This window comes from Nerophis lumbriciformis, linkage group LG15 (genome assembly GCF_033978685.3).
Source record: "Nerophis lumbriciformis linkage group LG15, RoL_Nlum_v2.1, whole genome shotgun sequence".
Taxonomy (NCBI): Eukaryota; Metazoa; Chordata; class Actinopteri; order Syngnathiformes; family Syngnathidae; genus Nerophis; species Nerophis lumbriciformis.
Genome location: NC_084562.2, coordinates 4,094,629 through 4,115,000, shown reverse-complemented (window position 1 = coordinate 4,115,000; position 20,372 = coordinate 4,094,629). Strand labels below are relative to the sequence as shown.

General features: G+C 41.0%; 1 protein-coding gene across 1 annotated transcript in view; it reads left to right on the top strand.

The window, feature by feature from the left end:
- LOC133616003 (endosomal transmembrane epsin interactor 1-like) overlaps window positions 1–20,372 on the top strand; it is a 314,413-nt gene that overhangs the window by 277,123 nt on the left and 16,918 nt on the right. Inside the window, exons 5-9 of the mRNA XM_061974980.1 lie at window positions 1,509–1,616; window positions 8,152–8,312; window positions 14,715–14,850; window positions 17,728–17,806; window positions 17,888–18,664. Coding sequence (XP_061830964.1) covers window positions 1,509–1,616; window positions 8,152–8,312; window positions 14,715–14,850; window positions 17,728–17,806; window positions 17,888–18,664 — 1,261 coding nt within the window. The remainder of the gene's footprint in view (window positions 1–1,508; window positions 1,617–8,151; window positions 8,313–14,714; window positions 14,851–17,727; window positions 17,807–17,887; window positions 18,665–20,372) is intronic.

The following is a 20,372-nucleotide window of genomic DNA, read 5'->3' as shown; positions in this document are numbered from 1 at the left end:
TTAGCTGCCTGAAAGCGGGTGACTCCACTGTAGAAATAGCCTGCATGTCTTCTAGCACATACGCTGCAATGGCTCTATCAATTTGTCCTGGTTAGCAGTCCCTCCGTTAAAATCCAGCCGCTGTTGCTTAGATGGTGTTGGAGGTGAAGTGTCTCTCTCTCTTTACTAGCTTTGTCGAAGCATGTTGCTTTTGTAGCTTTTTCAGCAGATTTGAATTGCTGTTTTGGGCAGTAGATAAAAGAAAGTAGTGAGAATATCTCCATGTTAAGAAATTCGACTTTGGCTACGCCATGATGTTTTGTTAGTAAACACAGACACCCCCCCACCCCCCCCTCCACACACACACACACACACACACACAGCGCGCCTCTTCTGCAGCTCTCCAGTAAATACACTCAGATCTTCTCACTTTCTAGCCGATACTACATAAAAAATAACATAAAATAACGCAGTAACGCATCATGTAGTAACGGCAACTGAGCTACTGAATATAAAAAATAATGTGTTTGACTACTAGTTACCGCCAAAAATAACGGCGTTACAGTTAGTCCCAACACTGGATATAATAAACATTAAATCAATGATTGAAGTGACGAGCTTGCAATCCAAACAATACCCTGTTTCTGGCCAAGAAGATATGACGGCCATCGAAGCATATTCAGTCTCTATTTACCAGAGGGAGGATTCAACACAGCTGCCGTCAGTGCTAGCAAACCTCCGCTGCTAAGCTAACAAACACAGCTTAGGTAAAATGCTTATCTGAGTACGGTCTCGCTTACGTCACACGTCACTCGGCAACAGGCCCCGCCTTTTAAAGGCACACGCTCACAATCTGCTCTCATATAAAATGTCTAAACTGCATATGCCAGATATTTGAAGTTTAAAAAAAATAAATAAAATGTATTAATTACTTTCCCTGGTAATTAATTACATTTATTTAAGAGTAATTTTGTTAGTTACTTTTTCGGTTAAGTATCGAGTAACTATGATTAATTACTTTTTATAAGCAATATTCAGAACACTGCGTACGTCGGCAGCCAGAGAGGGAACCTTACATACATACATACATACATACATACACATGAATTAAAGATGCATCAATATTCAATTTATAATCCAATCGTATACCCTGACTCTTAATCGAATCGTGAGATGCCCAAAGATTCCCACCCCTTATATGCAGTCCTTTCACTCTTTTTGAAATGCTATTAAAATGTCTGTCCTCGGTGCTATTCCAAGAGCTAATTTCCATGCAAGTGCTGTTTCTTTTTCTGGGCTGTCCACCAGGAAATTAATTCATATAGTACAGTTATTAAAGGTGTGTGTGAGTCTGTGTGTGTGTGTGTGTGTGTGTGTGGTTTAATCTGACCCGACACAGCGTGTATTGTCCATGTTTTTTTTGCATATTTTGCACAGGTTTTTCGACCTCCACAATTATTGCCTCTTATTTGTGTTAGTTTTGTCCCTGATTGTCAACTAGTTTTTCTTCTCCGTCCCCTCTCTCACAGGAGCTGCTGTTCAGCGTGTGTGCTCTCAACGTCATCTCCACCATAGTTTGTGCCCTCGCCACAGCCATGTGCTGCATGCAAATTGTCTCCACCGATGTGCTGCAGATGGTGAGTGTGGACAATAATAAATGGGTACTTCTTTTTTTTTTAGTTTTCTTTCAGTGGGGGAATAAGTAAAGAGTCTGAAGATTCCTATCAACTTGGAAATGAATTATACAATGTGCTTCATAAACTCTGTCCCAAGCCTGTGAAGATATTATTGTTTTGCGTTTCTGCAAAAGTCAGTCAAGGACAGTTCAGTTGCCACAGGACTCCGTTGTCTTCTCTGTGGCCTCCCCCGGTATTAAAAAAAAGAAGAAGCTTAAACACTCTGCATTTGTTCCACAAAAGTGCATTATTCTCAGTGTGAACCATTTTTGTCATTTTATGTGGAGCAATGAAGCTATTAGCTGCTTAATACCGCACGCCAGGAGGGAAATTAACATGGCCAAGCTCCCTTTGTTGTTCACACCAAAAATAGTTACATCATTCCACTGCACGGATAAAAAGGTGCAGCAATGTCTTACACTGTACATGTCCATCCATCCATCCATTATTACCTATTAATACAATTCATCTGTGTGCTCGTTGAAATAAGCCTAAATATCAGGTTTCTCATTGCATATCATGAAAAAGTTTAATATTTTTGGTCGCTCATTTTATTAAACATAGATTTACATTTTCATGTTAGAAGATACACTATATTGCCACCTGCCTTGACTCACATATGAAGGGGCCCACTCCAAACTGTTCCCACAAGGTTGGGAAAATGTTCATGGAGCATTCAAAGTTTCTTTCACTGGAACTAAGGGGCCTTTCCCAACTCCTGAAAAACAACCCCACATCATAATTCCTCCTCCACCAAATTTCACACTTGGCACAATGCAGTCCGAAATGTAGCGTTCTCTGGTCCGTCAGATTGCCAGATGGAAAAGCATGATTCACTTTGCATTGGACTTGGTGATGTATTGTCACGACTCGGTCCTTGGGTTTTGTTTTTCCTGAAGGCAACGGAAAGTTGGCTCGGGCGAGACGGGAATGTGAGTACATATTTATTTAATATATCAAAAAAGAACAAACGAAAAGTGCGCACAATGGCGGAGGTACAAAACTAGGCTATTGAAAACAAAACTTGCACATAGACAGCAACTGTGAACAATGAAACAAAAACACTAACTGTGGCATTAATAAACAAAAACTTACTTGGCATGGACTATGAAGTGCGCAGAGGTAAACAGAGTGTGACAGGTGTATGAATCCGGGATGTCGTCAGAACGACAAAATGAAAACAATGAACTTAAATACTACAGACATGATTAGTGAAAACAGGTGCGTGACTCAAAACGTGAAACAGGTGCGTGACGTGACAGGTGAAAACTAATGGTTGCTATGGTGACAAACAAACAAAAGTGCACAAAAAGTCCAAAAACAAAACCGAACATGACTAAAACAAAACATGATCACACAGACATGACATGTATGGCTTAGCTGCGGCTGCTCGGCCATGGAAACCCATTCCATGAAGCTCTCTGCGTACTGTATGTGGGCTAATTGGAAAGTCACATGCCGTTTGGCACTCTGTAGCAACTGACTGTGCAGAAAGTCGGCGACCTCTTTGCACTAAGCGCTTCAGCATCAGCTGACCCCTCTCTGTCAGTTTACGTGTCCTACCACTTCGTGTCTGAGTTGCTGTTGTTCCCAAACTCATCCATTTTCTTATAATAAAGCCAACAGTTGACTTTGGAAAATTTAGGAGCGAGGAAATTTCACGACTGGATTTGTTGCACAGGTGGCATCCTATGACAGTTCCACGCTGGAAATCACAGAGCTCCTGAGAGCGGCCCATTCTTTCACAAATGTTTGTAGAAACAGTCGCCATGCCTAAGTGCTTGGTTTTATACACCGGGCCAAGTGATTAGGACACCTGATTCTCATCATTTGGATGAGTGGCCAATCACTTTTGGCAACATAGTGTACATATATTAAAAAATCAGATTAATCACACTTTTGAATTTGGATGAATCATAATTGTTCACAGGTTATTACTCACTTGCATAATTTGTATTATTTTTTAAAAAAAGAACCCAATATTTGGACACAAATGCAATTGTATTATCAGAATGCATGTAACAGTTTGATCTAAAGTCCCATTCTGAACTGAAATTGGAATGACCTCACTTATATTTGCACCAAGATATGCATTGACCTGATCACTGGCAATATAACAACCTGTGCCACCTTTCAGTTAACCACCCGCAGTTAAGCTAAAGGAGCATGTATTGTACAGTCAAACTAAATTGTGTGATTAATCCGTGTTCAGGCACGATTAAGGCGATCATTTTTGTGCTAAATCACATGAGTTAACTTGTTATTTTTGACAATCTTAATTTAAATATTTTTAGCAATCTCAATGGTTATGGTTTATGGTTTAATTGTATTTCGAACATGCTTAAAGTTACAACATGATGCATCACTATTTCCATTTACTTAATCCTACCCTTTTCTATATCATAGCAATTACTAACACATGTTTATTACTCCCTCCTCTCAATTTGAACACCATTTCATTCCATAAATAATAAAGTTATGTATTACAGACAACATAAAGCCCAAACTTCAGTGACTCAGAACTTTAGAATATTACATAAGATCAATTACAAAAAGGATATTTCAAGCAGAAATGTCAGGCTGCGAAAAAGTATGTTCATTTGTCAGTTCTCGCGAAATGACTCTGTTGTAAAAACCAATACCACCTAGTTTACACCTGCTTTCATTGAGAACACTGGGGAACCGTTGAGTGCAAATGTTGAGTGATTTTTGTTGGTAAATAACGATTGTGCGTGTACAACTGGCTGTCACCATCGACACAGTTATGTCCTTGCATCATATGCTCCAACCTGTTGTGTTTTGTTATGTTGTGGATAATCCAGCGCACAAACATAATTTATACCATATTTTCTGGGCCATATAGAAGCGCGATCTCGACAACACAACCTATTTTTTAACACGCCGAAGGTGCACTTTGAGAGGCGCCTGGAATGATCCATGGCAAGAATATGCATGTTGCAAGAAGTTTTGTCATCTCCTTCTCTAAGCATTGTGGCCATTCTGATAATTGTGTAAATGCCCAAGTATTCACACATGTTATTTTACACCAAGGAATTATTTATTATAATAATAATAATTATTATTATTATTATTATTACAATTATTGTTATTATTATCATTATTATTAGGTAAAATCTTGCCGGAACCCACAGCGCACAGTTTTCATCCAATCGGAACCGTTCCAGTATCAAAATGTTCAGCTCGACCGTAAACATGAGGTCACGGAAAAAAATGTATCTAAAATATCCTATATTACCCAGAATTTTTGTTTTTCCAAGACATTTTGCCCACTGAAAATGAATGGGCCGTTTTTCCAACTTGCACAACTCCCCATTTTCTAAGGTAAAAAAAAATTCCAGGAATTCTCAATATTCCCATTTTTCCAAAGCCCTATATTCACCTTTGATCTAAACTTTTCACAGTCCACATTTTTCAACCGTTTTTGACCAGTCCACCATCAAAAAATCCATCTTAGTTGGGACAACAAAATCGATTTCTGGTTTTCCCGAAATTCCAAGAACTACGAAATACCAATTCTCAATTCGAACTGTTTCTACGTCAACATTTTTCAACGGATTCCAAAAATTCTAACATCAAACCATTCATATCATTTAGGACAATTATGCTAGTATCAATATTTTCCAAAATTCCCGGTTATTCCGAAATTTCCAGGAAATTCCACTCAAATGAATGGACGTATTCATAATTCTACAATGCCCAAAATTCTCAAAAAATGTGTCCTTTTTAACCCGAACCTGACCTTTCAACCTTCCACTCACACTAACCTTCCGATATATCGAACACAAAACATGTTTTCCTTTTCCCAAAATTCCAGGGTTTCCGGAATTTCTGTTAATTTTCTCCCCATTGACAATGAATGGGAAATATACAATCGACTGCATATCCCACATTTCCCATCTGACTTGAATCGTTCCAACATTGATTGATTGATTGATTGATTGAGACTTTTATTAGTAGGTTGCACAGTGAAGTACATATTCCGTACAATTGACCACTAAATGGTAACACCCGAATAAGTTTTTCAACTTGTTTAAGTCGGGGTCCACTTAAATTGATTCATGGTACAGATATATACTATCAGATATATACTATCATCATAATACAGTCATCACACAAGATAATCACATTGAATTATTTACATTATTTACAATCCGGGGTGTGTGTGTGTGTGTGTGTGTCATCAACAATTGAGAACAGAGAAATGGATATTGAAACAGTGTAGGTCTGACTTGGTAGGATATGTACAGAAAGTAGTGGGCAGAGAGAGAGAGAGAGAGAGAGATCAGAAAGCATAAGAAAAAATATCTACATTTGATTATTTACATTTGATTATTTACAATCCGGGGAGGGTGTTAGTTTAGGGTTGTAGCTGCCTGGAGGTGTACTTTTATTGCGGTTTTGAAGGAGGATAGAGATGCCCTTTCTTTTATACCTGTTGGGAGCACAGTCCACATTGATGTGGCATAGAAAGAGAATGAGTTAAGACCTTTGTTAGATTGGATTCTGGGTTTAACGTGGTTAGTGGCGGTCATTTACGTTAAGGAAGTAGTTTGACATGTACTTCGGTATCAGGGAGGTGTAGCGGATTTTATAGACTAGGCTCAGTGCAACACCCACACTTTACACTCACCCTGGACTTCCAAGCCAGCATGTTTCCCGGTTCCGAAAATTCCTGATTACTCGGAATTACCAGGAATTTTCCTCGATTGAAAATGTATGGGCAATATACAAACCTCTCCATTAATCTCTCAACCGATTCAAATCGTTCCAACATCCACACACTCCACTCACCCTGGACATTCAAGCAGTTCAGTTTCACTCACGTGTATAAGGGCATTCACACGCAATTCCTACCAGATTTGCAAATTCTAGTTATCATATATTCTGCTTATACACAAAGACAAACACGCTAAATGCATTACGATCGCTATTTTGCTCATTTAATAGACACAATCCTAAGCGCACAAGCTTAGTAGATCGGCTTTGCGTGTGCTACCAAATTTGCATTTGTTTTAATCCATGCAAACTTTTAGTAGATCAGGCCCCAAGTCGTGTCTCTTCTGCATTGATATACTTCCCCTTTGTACCAACACCAGTGGTCAAAATAAATATAGGTCACCAAAATAAACCCAAAACAAACTAGATCTGAACAAAACATATGTGTAGGAGTCATGAGTCATGTGTAAAAATGTTTTTATGATATTCCAATTTGTTTTTGGATGTACCTGTACTACTCATTCAGTTGCTCACTTGAAGGCAAATTGCTTTAGCACAGTATTTAACATATTTTGCAAAATATTAGTTTACCACTATGTTAGTTATACTAAAACATCTAATTAACTGTTTTTTATGACATGAGGCAATTTAGACTGTCATAACATATTGTATGGTGCTAAATTAGTGTGAAAAGATTTGTAATTGAAAAAATAAACTTGGGGACGATGCCCACTATCCTTGTTGTTCATGAGCCACCCTGCCCACGTAACTGTAAATAAAAGTCTGAATCTGAAAAAAAGAGATTTGAATCTGAAAACGAAAGATGGGAACCTGAAAGAAACATTTTGACTTTAAAAAAAATAAGATTTGAATCTAAAAAAAAAACATATGCGCGAGAATCTTAATTTTATGAAAGTGAAAAATAAAAATCAATAATTTGTTCAAAATCATTACCAGAGTGAATCAGAATTTTTTTATTTTTTTATTTTGAATACACTTATGTTTTGTTTTTTGTTTTTTCAAATTTCAACACAAAACTTAATATTTCCATTTTAGAGTTTATTCATTCAAGTATAAAACTTTTGGCCCTAATTTATCTGTACCAATATTGACTACAAACATCTTAAAAATATTTAGAAAAAATTGTTGAAGTGGTTGTAAATCAAGGTGTATTATTATTGATTGATTCATTAAAAGGAAAATATACTTTATTTATGGGAAACAATTATGACAGTCCTACAAATAAAAAAAAAATAGGGCTAATTGTGAGTCGACTCACTTATAAAAGTCTGATTTGATATCCACTGTTAAGATATAGCACAGTGGTTCTTAAATATTTTTCACCAAGTACCAACTCAGAAAGAATGACCACCATAATGACCAACATCAAAATACAGTTGCATTGTAGGCCCAATATTTATTAAAAGGCAATTGTTTATTTAACAAATATATTTTTGGCCACTGTAACATTATATACAGTTTGAACAGTAACACTATTTGAACATTTAATTAACTGATTATTTGGGGTACCACTAGATAGAGCCTGTGTACTTCTACCACAGTTTGAGAATTACTGTTATAGCAGCCCCTCAGAGGGAAAATGTGTGAAATGTTCTTGCAGCTTGATCACTGAACCAAGAGCAAAGGCGCAGAAGAAACGGTAAGAACGCAGGGAGACGCTGCAGGCACTTTCAGGTTTGAAATAATAAACAAGAGATTTTGCAATGACAACGTGTCTCTTTTTAATGATGTGTTTCAGTTTATGCCACACCGAACACGAGCTCTGAATGCTGACTGTGTGACTCCCCATGGAACCATCATCCACCAAACACTGGACTTTGATGAGTTTATTCCTCCCATTCCCCCACCACCTTACTACCCCCCTGAGTACACCTGCACACCCTCAATGGATGGACTGAGGTGAGAAGCAAATACTTCTTATCAGTATCACAGTCTTTTTATTGCATGCAAACTGTTCCCAAACAATGTATTATTATAATTTTTTTTAAATATCATTATTATTACTATTAACTCGGGCCTCTCTGAGTGAAGTGTGCATGATCTTCCTTGTTTTATGTGTGGGTTTCCTCTTGATACTCTTACTTGTCATTTACAACTTTCATCCTGGGCAGAAGCTGCATGTTACGTACACGTTTTTCCATTCACCTCAATGATGGAGAAATAATGTTTGTACAGGGGAACTCGTTTTTGTCGACATAAGCGGTTGTCGACGTAAGAAAAAACGGGGATGGCGTGGCGCAGTTGGGAGAGTGGCCGTGTCAGCAACCTGAGGGTTCCTGGTTCAATCCCCACCTTCTACCAACCTCGTCACGTCTGTTGTGTCCTTGAGCAAGACACTTCACCCTTGCTCCTGATGGGTCGTGGTTAGCGCCTTGCATGGCAGCTCCCGCCATCAGTGTGTGAATGTGTGTGTGAATGGGTGAATGTGGAAATAGTGTCAAAGCGCTTTGAGTACCTTGAAGGTAGAAAAGTGCTATACAAGTATAACCCATTTACCATTTACCATAACTAGCCATTGCTTGCTTGCTTGCTTGTGACTTTGGCCGGAGACAAAAGGGATAGTTTGTTGACATATTTTTCCTCCATTTACAGGAATGGGTACCAATTAGTTGTACCATAACAACACCTATCAGTAATAACAGACTGGATAAAATAAATAAATAAATAGTTATCAGTGCTAAATGAATAGAGACTCAACAAACCTGCAACACATATTGTGCATGCCATGTCTTGCAAGTAATGTAGCTTCCTGATTTAAAAAAAAACTGTATTGATAACCTTAACGGGTTGTGACAGTGTTGTAATGGTACAGTGGGAGAAGGAGACGGCACGGAGGCAGGGACGTCGTTAGCTTGCAGCGTGTTTATTGAAATATACAAATATATGTGGAGTGTGTGATTAAACCAAATGTATACGGTGTTTAGTTTGCAAATACATCAAAGGTGCTATTTTAATCCATTTCTAATGGATAAAGCTTTGGCCTGGACAAGAGGTCATCAGGTGGTCCCCAACGTTCACCGAGTGTTTCGACCCTTAACCATAACACTCTCCGGTTGGTGGGTCAGCAGTGATTGGCCAGATCACTGCCCCTCTCATTCAGGCTTCCATCTATTGTCCTCTCTTTTATGCCAGAGCCAACAGGAGGCTCTCTCTGCCGCTTCTCCCATCCTACGAACGGCTGTTTTCCTCAAGTGACCTCTCAATCTGACCTTTGTCATCAGATTCCACACAGATTGAGCAGGGAATCCTCGACATCCAACTTCCGCTGTCATCAGCCATGCTGTCCACCCCTTGTCCCGGCAGTCCTGGACAAGTTGTTGGTACTTTGTTTTCTTCCTCTCTGCCGCTTCCTCACATCCCTCCTCCCACGGGACAGTAAGTTCCACAAGGATGATTTTCTTTCCCTCTGGGGACCACATAACTATGTCTGGTCTTAGAGTGGTGGACAGTACCGCCTCTGGGAAGAGGAGCTTCCTCCCCAGGTCGACCTCCATCTCCCAACCCTGGGCCAACTGCAGGAAGTTTTGCTTGGCTATGTGTAGCAAGTATATGAGGAGTGTTACCAGGTGGTGTTGAAGGTGCGTGTTGAGATCGGTGCAGGAATCCAGAAAGGGCAAGGCAGGCTCGGAGGTCCAGGGACAGGCAAGGGGTCAGGGGCTGGAGCGAGGCGTCGTGGTCCAAAGGCAGGCGTGCGGTCGAGATCCAGGAAGGCAGTAGAGAGTCCAGAGGGGATCCAGGGAGAAGAGACACACAGCTCGAAACCAGGGGACGACGAAGGGTTGCTGGATGACGACACAAGACAAGACACAGTGAGCACGCCGGAGGGGAAACACAAAGAGCGAGGAAGCACATGAGCAAAGAAGCGAGAGACGTGAGAGGCTTACTGTACATGTACAAGTAGCTACGTTCTGGCACTGGAATGCAGGACACGCTGGCTTATGAAGGCAGGAGACTCATCAGCGTCAGGTGTGTTGATTGCAGAGTGAGAGGCGGCAGGTGTTTGAACAGTAACAAGTGTGCTCAGATCCAACACTGCACGCCCATTTTGCCACAGCGTTCGTCACAACAGCGACACAAAACTTCCTCATTATCCAACAATCACAGTCAGGGGGAGCAAGGTGCATTCACGAACCCCGAAATTATGAATATCAACAATAACACTCAAGCAGGTTGTACTTATGACAGTTTGTTGGGGATTTGATTTGGGGATAGGTTGATTGGCAACACTAAATTGGCCCTAGTGTGTGAATGTGAGTGTGAATGTTGTCTGTCTATCTGTGTTGGCCCTGTGATGAGGTGGCGACTTGTCCAGGGTGTAGCCCGCCTTCCACCCAAATGCAGCTGAGATAGACTCCAGCACCCCCCGTGACCCCGAAAAGGACAAGCGGTAGAAAATGGATGGATGGATGGAGTCAACGTGCACACCAAATCGGATTTTTTTGCCCTCCAGTGACACATATTGGATATTTTTTTGCCAGTCTGAACACTCCAAAGTGTTTCAAATCTTATTTTTTTCGCATGAGATTTGGGTCACATCAGGAGTTAGTCCGAATCCGTTTGGAATCTGATCTTTTCAAATGTAACTGCAGTCTAAGCGGCAATGCCATTTGTTTGGGACTTTTACGCCATCTTTGGTCAAGCTGTGTCATGCGCAGGATAAGACGGATACGGACACGTCATCACAACATCGGGTTTCGGCAGCGCTCTTTCGGTGATTAAAGTCTTTTTTCAGAGGCTACATTTGACGTGCATCGCTTGTCAACAGTGAGAAAAAAATAGGCTACATGTACCGGTAATTGTGGAAGTCGCTTCCAAGCGGTCCCACTGTCAGACACGGCACCCGAGCCAAGCGTGCAGGTTCAACAAGGTTTTAATGATAATGTTTTTTCAACAAAAGTTTTCTCTCCCATTAGAACGTGACTTTTCAGTCACTTTCGTATCCTCTCTCCCTTCCTGCTCCCGGCCGCTTACTGTTAAAGACAACAGATGATTAGGTTAACACGTACCACCTGTGAAATCTAATCACCTGCCAGCTGTGTCTCGCCGTCAGCACTACCACACTCCTGTCTGATGGTGCTCTGTCCTGTAGGCAGCGCTGACTACATCTCCCTCCACAGTAATATATTAAGATGTATGTATATTTTGATTTCTAAGAAACAGCGATTGTTAAAGGGCCGGAAACGGCGTGTATGCTATGTGGCGTATTTGCCTAAATGTTACGTACATTGCGTAAATTGTTTACGTAAGTAAGTTGAAAAATAACGCTATCGTAGAACCACACTGATGTCCGTGTCCGATGTATGCTCTTCTTAACAGCCATAAAAAGATTGGTACCCTCCCAAATATATTACACTATATATTTTCATTCATATTTTATATTACTTAAATGTGTTTTACATTTAAAATAAAACCTGTCAGGCTTGTCACTGACAATTTGGTTATGTTTGGGTTTTCCTCTGTGTTTGTGTTTATTTCCTGTCAGCGCTCTTATTTTGGTTCCATTTCCTGCATGTCTCCCTGAGTGCTCGTTTCTCTCACCTGTCCCTGATTGGCAGCCTGGCACACCTGGTTGCAATGGCCAATCAGGCTATTTATGCCTGCCACGCCCTCCAGTGAGGGCTTGATGATTGTATCCTGTAGACTGTTGCCTGTCTCCTGTCTCCTCCTGGTTCCTGTTTTCCCTGCATTTTGACATTAAAGTCATGTTTTCCTGCGCTACGCCTGCCATCTCTGCGTCTTGGGGTTTGTCCCCAACAGATCCTGACAAAAACCTCATTTTTAAAGTGTAGCAAAGTAGTAGTAGTAGTAGTAGTTGCAACTTCCTTATTCATTTACGGAATCTGGTCAACTTCCTTTGTTTTCACTTTATCGAACTGCGGATGCAAGTGACGTCGAGGCCATGTAGGGGCCACATTAGGGCCTGTCATCTGTAGTCTGATATGTCTGGTATGTAAACAGCCATTGTTTTCGGTCACATTAACACAAAAGAAAAAGATGCCTCGGGCTTGGACTGGTCCTGGATTGAGCTTGGGCAAGTCTTGGATCACAATAGATAACCCCTCCCGTCTCCTCCCGTCGTACACAGCGGAATTTTCCAAGCCTTTGGCTTGGTGCAACAAAAACAGCTTTCATCTGTTCACTGGGAACTCAGAGAACGGAAAGTTTTTTTTAGTGTATGCTATTTTGTACTCTTATAAAATATAGCTGCTGCTGTATTTTTGATGAGTCGGTGGTCTAAAAATGGGTTGTCGACATCAGCGGGTTCCACTGTACTTCCAGTTTGAGAACGTTACTCTTCAACTCATTGAACTCGCCATCAATATGTGACTTGTTCAGTACATTTTATAACACTTAGTTTAATTGGTGGTTGTCGTCAACACGTCATAACATGCTTTGCACCATATTATGTTCGAATAGGGTGTTGTCACTTCTTAGTTGGACTAACTATGCGTCACTCAATCTCATAAAACCTGAGAGAGGACCAATAAAAATAGAAAATTGCTATAATTTTGTGTTAATAAAAATAAATGTTGTGTTATTATTTTTAAATGTGATGCTTGTGGGTGAAGCAATGCAGATGGTGAAGTCATATCGGGTACAGTGCATCTGGAAAATATTCACAGCCCTTCTTTATTTCCACATTTTGTTGAGTTACAGCCTATTCTAATAAAAAAAAATCATTTATGTCCTCAAAATTCTACACACAATACCCCATACTGACAATGTGAAAAAGTTGTAGGGTTTTTTTTCACTTTTGAGCTTCATAGCAAAGGCTGTGAATACTTACCTGCATGTGATTTCTTAGTTTGTTTATGCTTAATAAATTTGCTAAAAATTCTTAACGTTTTCACACTGTCATTATGGGGTATTGTGTGTAGAATGCTAAGGACACAAATTAATTAACCTCATTCCACAAATGAGGTCTACGCCGGATAGTCGAACCTCTGATCCAGGAGGTGCAGTGTGGTTTTTGTCCTGGTCCTGGAACTGTGGACCAGCTCTATACTCTCAGCAGGGTTCTTGGGAATGCATGGGAGTTTGCCCAACCAGTCTAAATGGGCTTTTTGGACTTGGAGAAGGCATTTGACCGTGTCCCTCGGTAAGTCTTGTGGGCAGTGCTCAGAGAGTATGGGGTATCAGACTGCCTGATTGTGGCGGTCCATTTCCTGTGTAATTGGTGTCGGAGCTTGGTACGCATTGCCAACAGTAAGTCGCTGGGGCTGCCCTTTGTCACTGATTCTGTTCATAACTTTTACAGACAGAATTTCTAGGCGCAGTCAGGGCGTTAAGGGGATCCGGTTTGGTGGCTGCAAGATTTGGTCTCTGCTTTTTGTAGATGATGTGGTTCCGATGGCTTCATCTGGCCAGGATCTTCAGCTCTCACTGGATCGGTTCACAGCCCGGTGTGAAGCGACTGGGATGAGAATCAGCACCTCCAAGTCCGAGTCCATGGTTCTTGCCCGTAAAAGGGTGGAGTTCCATCTTCGGGTCGGGGAGGAAATCTTGGATCGGTGCAGCGTCTTTAGTAATGCGGACACTGTATCGATCCGTTGTGGTTTTGCCGGAAGGCAAAGCTCTCAATTTACCGGTCGATTTACATTTACATTCTCACCTATGGTCATGAGCTTTGGGTTATGCCCGAAAGGACAAGATCACGGGTACAAGCAGCCAAAATTAGTTTCCTTTGTCGGGTGGCGGGTCTCTCTCTAAAATGTAGGGGGAGAAGCTCTGTCATTCAAAAGGAGCTCAAAGTAAAGCCGTTGCACCTGCCCTTTGAGAGGAGCCAGATGAGGTGGTTCTGGCATCTGGTCAGGATGCCTCACGGACGTCTCCCTGGGGAGGCGTTTAGGGCACGTCCGACCGGTAGGAGGCCACGGGAAAGACCCAGGACACGTTAAGGAGGCTGTCTCCCGGCTGGCCTGGGAACACCTCAGGAACCCCCGGGAGGAGCTGGACGAAGTAACTGGGGAGAGGGAAGTCTGGGCTTCCCTGCTTAGCCTGCTGCCTCCGGGACACGACCTTGGATAAGCGGAAGAAGATGGATGGATGGATTGATGGATGGACAAATGAATTTATTCCATTTTGAAATAAGGCTGTAAAATAACAAAATGTGAATCACTGGGAATACTTTCCGGATGCACTGTACTGTACATGTGCAGAACCAAGAATGAGCCACGTGTTTCATGTTCTGCCATTGTAGAGGGGAATTAAGTCATTAAAAAGATATGATGATGTACATGGACTCATATATAATGATTGTTAATTGTTTGTTTAAAAATATTGATATCATATCCTTTACAGAGGCCTCCACCTGGACTTTCCTCATTCTCCCTTCAGTGCTATTTATGGGGTGCCAATTAACAGCCCTGGGACGCTGTACCCGACTGACCTGCCCCCACCGTATGAGTCTGTGGTAGGGCAGACCCCTGCAAGCCAGGTGAGGACAGATTTTAGATAAGGGGGCTTAACTTTAATGTTTGTTTTTTGCTAAAGCACCAAATATTAATGCTTTCTGAGATACATATTTTTTAAAAGACATTGTATTATATTATATCCTGCTGCTTACTACACATTCAGGTGGATTAGACCAATCCAAGCTGTCAGGTACATTAAAGGGGAACTGAACTTTTTGGGGAATGTTGCCTATCATTCATAATCCTTATGTGAGACCAGCACACATGTTTTTCTTTTTTTATGCATTCTAACACGTAAATCAATGCCAACAAAAGTCAGCTAACAACGGAGCTAATGGAAGTCGCTCTATTCCTCCTATGAAGCAAACATCATCCAAAAACGTCCATCAACTTTTTATATACCCGCTGTAAGTATATATGGAAAGTAGTAACAGCCATGATAATAATAGCATGTAATAGTTACGTATTTTGATCATTTTAGGCATACGGCGGCATATTAATTTCACAGACGCATGACATTGTTCGCTTTTTCTTTCAACAACCTTATATTTTTTAGCATGAATATAAGGAGCATAATCTACAAGTTGTAGAAGTGATAAACATATCCAGCTTTAGTGAAACACTAAGCATTGCAGTATTGCAAAGTGCTGAGCATGAAATACAAACTTAGAGCATAATAATACAGAATAATCACTTACTGTACAATGTCTGCTCTCACTCTGATGCTGACTGATGGGATGTTCGCATTTAGATGAAGAATTCATCATAATCCTCACTTAGGTTAAAAAAATATTTAAAAAAAAATGGTGGCCGCAAACGGGCGGGTTTTTTTTCATGTTTTTCTTGCAATCTTCGGGTTTAAATTGAATGTCAAAGTTGACCAACTTCTTGGTTTACGGCAGGGGTGTCAAACTCATTTCATATCGGGGGCCACATAGAGAAAAATCTACTCCCAAGTGGGCCGGACTGTTAAAATCACTGCACGATAACTTAAAAATAAAGACAACTTCAGATTGTTTTCTTTGTTTAAAAAAAAGAGCAAGCACATTCTGAAATGTACAAATCATAGTGTTGTTGGGGGTTTTTTTTTTACAATTAACTGTTGCGGTTAATAGTATATATACTTTATTTGTCGTTACTTATATTTTCTAAATAAATAACCGTATGTCATAATGTTCATCGGTCAACTCATTGGTGTTAATTTTCAATCTATCAAGATTAAAAAATTATACCAAAATCAAATTATAGTATGTTATTTATGTAGTTTGATCATTTTTCTTTGACTGATGTATTAATATAATGTGGTTTATTTTGTACATATGTAGCATAATCTATAAAGATACAAATAAGTGCTATTGTGACATCCAGTGGACACATTTAGAACAGCAGTTTCTTTCATTCAAAAATTTCAGGTACATTTTTATACTTAGCAAACTCATCCCGCGGGCCGGATAAAACCTGTCCTCGGGCCTGATCCGGCCCTTGGGCAGTACGTTTGACACCCCTTGTTTGCGGCTACAACCATCTCCTATACCGGGGGTCGGCAACCCGCGGCTCTCGAGCCGCATGCGGCTCTTTAGCGCCGCCCTAGTGGCTCTCTGGAGCTTTTTCAAAAATGTATGAAAAATGGAAAAAGATGAGGGGGAAAAAAATATTTTTTGTTTTAGTATGTTTTCTGTAGGAGGACAAACATGACACAAACCTCCCTAATTGTTATAAATCACACTGTTTATATTAAACATGCTTCACTGGTTCGAGTATTTGGCGAGCGCCGTTTTGTCCTACTAATTTTGGCGGTCCATGAACTCGCCTTAGTTTGTTTACATATATAACTTTCTCCGACTTCCTAGGACGTGTTTTATCCTTTTTCTGTCTCATTTTGTCCACCAAACTTTTAACTTTGTGCATGAATGCACAAAGGTGAGTTTTGTCGATGTTATTGACATGTGTAGAGTGATAATCAGACATATTTGGTCACTGCATGACTGCAAGCTAATCGATGCTAACATGCTATTTAGGCTAGCTATATGTACATATTGCATCATTATTCCTCATTTGTAGCTACATTTGAGGCCATTTAGTTTCCTTTAAGTCCTCTTAATTCAATGTATATCTCATGACACACTATCTGTATGTAATATGGCTTTTAATTTTTTGCGGCTCCTGATACAAATGTTTTTGTATTTTTGGTCCCTATGGCTCTTTCAACATTTTGGGTTGCCGACCCCTGACCTATACAAATAAAAGCCTTGATTTATGAACTAAATTCTAGAATATAATTTTACCAACTTTTTTTTTTTTTTTTCAATTTAACACAAAATATTAGTTGTGGATAGCAACATGTTGTATAAATGTTACCTATATGAGTATCTCTCGGACATTTTCAATTTGTAAAAATAGCTCTCATAGGAAAAAGGTTGGAGACCCCTCGTCTATACAGACACAATTCATTGTCCACAGCCACATGTAAAAACCCCAAAAATAATCACATTTGTTTTTATAATATTGCCGACAACTGATTTCCCTTATCATCCCACAATTCATCATTTCATTTGCCAGCAATTAGTTTTTGTGGATACTTGTTGAATGATCACTCCAAACTGCAATGATTAATAATTTGACAGAATAACACACATCTGTTAGCCTCTCGTGTAATTATTTGAAGCATGTTTGCTTGCTAAAGGAGTTGCGTCATTTTCAAACCAAATGCATGAGCAGTGCTCCCAAGTCCTTTGAATGACACAAAATGATTGACATGATCTGGTCTTACAGCGCCCCCCATTGGCCAGTAGTGGCACTGAAGGCCACGGCTGCTATTACAAAAAAGCACAGCATGAAAAAAATGAAACTAATGATGCAATTGCACTTTCTGGTGTTGACTAATGGGTTTCTCCTAACAGGTCACCACCAGCATCGAACAACAGGCCACGGAATCCAGTCCATGTGACAGAAACACAACGGCAGGACTTAGTACTCAGGGTAAACCTTTTGTCTGCACCCAGTGAACGTTGCATTTTTTTCTGTGTGCATACCAGTAATGTCTTGATTTCACATCTCCAGCCTCAGTGGACAGTGCATCCCTGATGGTGTCAGAAGTTGCTGATCAGGACCACACCGGCTCCTCGGAGGACTTGTGCTCCCTGGAGGTGCAAGGCTCAGACTCCTCTCCCTATAGCACACCCCACAATGCGCTCACCGATGGAAGCTGCACCAGCCTGGAGCTTTGCACGCGCACACGATGCCACTATGGCTTATCAAACACGGATGCCCGCCCCAGTGACACCGGGTTCAGTGAGTCCTCACACACCCAGGAGTCTCTTGAACGCTCTCCGGACTGGTCCTCGGAAAATTACAGCAATCTGGACCAGGAGGATTCCGCGGATCACTCTCGCGCTTGTGAGGAACTCAGGCCTGCCATGCACCTTTGCGACGAGCTTGCATCCGCCAAACATTTTCCGGAGGAGCCACCGAAAGTGTCACCACATTCTCTTATCAAAGCGCGAATGATGAGCCGGAAGCTCCCGCTTGCTGTCGCCACACCTCCGCCTCCCCAGCCTTGCTCCCCGACTTCCGTGGCCTCTTCTGGTGGAACTTCAGCCATCAGTCCCTTGGCTCCCTCTCCTTCTCCCTCCCCTCCTAGCAGGCTACGAGGCCCCCGGCTGTGTTTCAGTGTATGGTCCCCGTCCTCTGCTCCACAGCCACCGTCTACCTCATCTCAAAGCGGATGTTCACCCTCAGAGAGACCTCGGGTGCTCCGTGCAGCCAGGAGGTGCCGCAAGCTGGCACGTATTGTCCGCTCCACCAGTGACCCTATCTCTTGCTCCTCTAATACCAGAAGTAAGTTAGAATGTGTTTTTTTATCCATCTCACAACAAGCATGCCAATCATCTTGGCTCTCCGACCAAATAGTGCGTATACAAGGGTACCGTATTTTTCGTACTATAAGTCGCAGTATTTTTCATAGTTTGGCCGGGCTCCAGTGCGACTTAGATATGTTTTTTTCCTTTTTTATTATGTATTTTCGGCAGGTGCGACTTATACTCCGGTGCGACTTATACTCCAAAAAATACGGTACTTCTGTGTTTGATTACCGTATTTTTCGGACTATAAGTCGCAGTTTTTTTCATAGTTTGGCCAGGCTCCAGTGCGACTTAGATATGTTTTTTTCCTTTTTTGTTATGTATTTTCGGCAGGTGCGACTTATACTCCGGTGCGACTTATACTCCAAAAAATACGGTACTTCTGTGTTTGATTACCGTATTTTTCGGACTATAAGTCGCAGTTTTTTTCATAGTTTGGCCAGGCTCCAGTGCGACTTAGATATGTTTTTTTCCTTCTTTATTATGCATTTTCGGCAGGTGCGATTTATACTCCGGTGCGACTTATACTCCGAAAAATACGGTATAACCCGTTCCAAAAGGTCCGATAAAGACCTTTAACCATAAGGCCCATTGTTGGGCCGCTAAAAAAATTAAGTTTCTATACACTAGAAAGCGCGCACAGAGAAGTGAGAACCCATCATTCATTCACTCCACATTCACACATTGGTGGTGGTAAACTACATTTGTAGCCTGCAAGGCTCAAATTTAACCACGCCAAATTTTGCCGCGGCCGCACTCGTCATTTGCTGTAATGCACTAAAAAATGTACCAGCATCGACAGAAAGAATATGCTGTGACCGCCCTCGACTTTTTACTTGTTAATGGACGAGGGATGTAACAATAAACGGTATAATGATAATTTGCGATAAAATGGTGACTAATACCGTCTAATTTTTTAATTACCAAAAACCCGTCATTAATTAATGCATTTTAGGCAACACGAAGTCAAGCGCATGCTGTAAAAAATATTTAGTTAGGTTTTTAAGTTATGTACATTTATAGGTACATTTAGATCAGTGGTTCTTAACCTGGGTTCGATCGAACCCTAGGGGTTCGGTGAGTCGGCCTCAGGGGTTTGGCAGAGCCTCCGCCGCGGAGGTCAAGACACGCCCAACTCATCGTGTAAATAAAAACTTCTCCCTGTCGGCGTATTATGGACACCCCCAAACAAACTCCTTGAGTATTCAGTGGAGCACATGTGAGCGACGTCAGACCTGCAGCACACCTTTCCCAAACCTGACTAAATAACAAGTTCAATGTTTTATTATTGTAATCAAATGACAGCTGTCATTTCCATGAGATTATTTTCTAATATAAGTGTTTTGGCCCACTTACAATGACTATAACATATTGTTTTTCATGAGCTGTGTACTAGCATTAAATGTCTGGGTGGGGGGTCCTACTTTGGAAATAATGTGTACCCCTTTCAGATATCACATTTAGTTCCCACTAAAACATTCACATGTTGCACAATGAGATGTAAACATGAGATCATGTGTACATTCCTGCAACTTTCTGTTTGTAAAATATACCTTTATAAGTATTTCTTTAATATAATAACATAATTTTATGATAACGGTTTGGTTTCGGTGAATGCGCATATGAAACTGGTGGGGTTCGATACCTCCAACAAGGTTAAGAACCACTGATTTAGATACTGTATC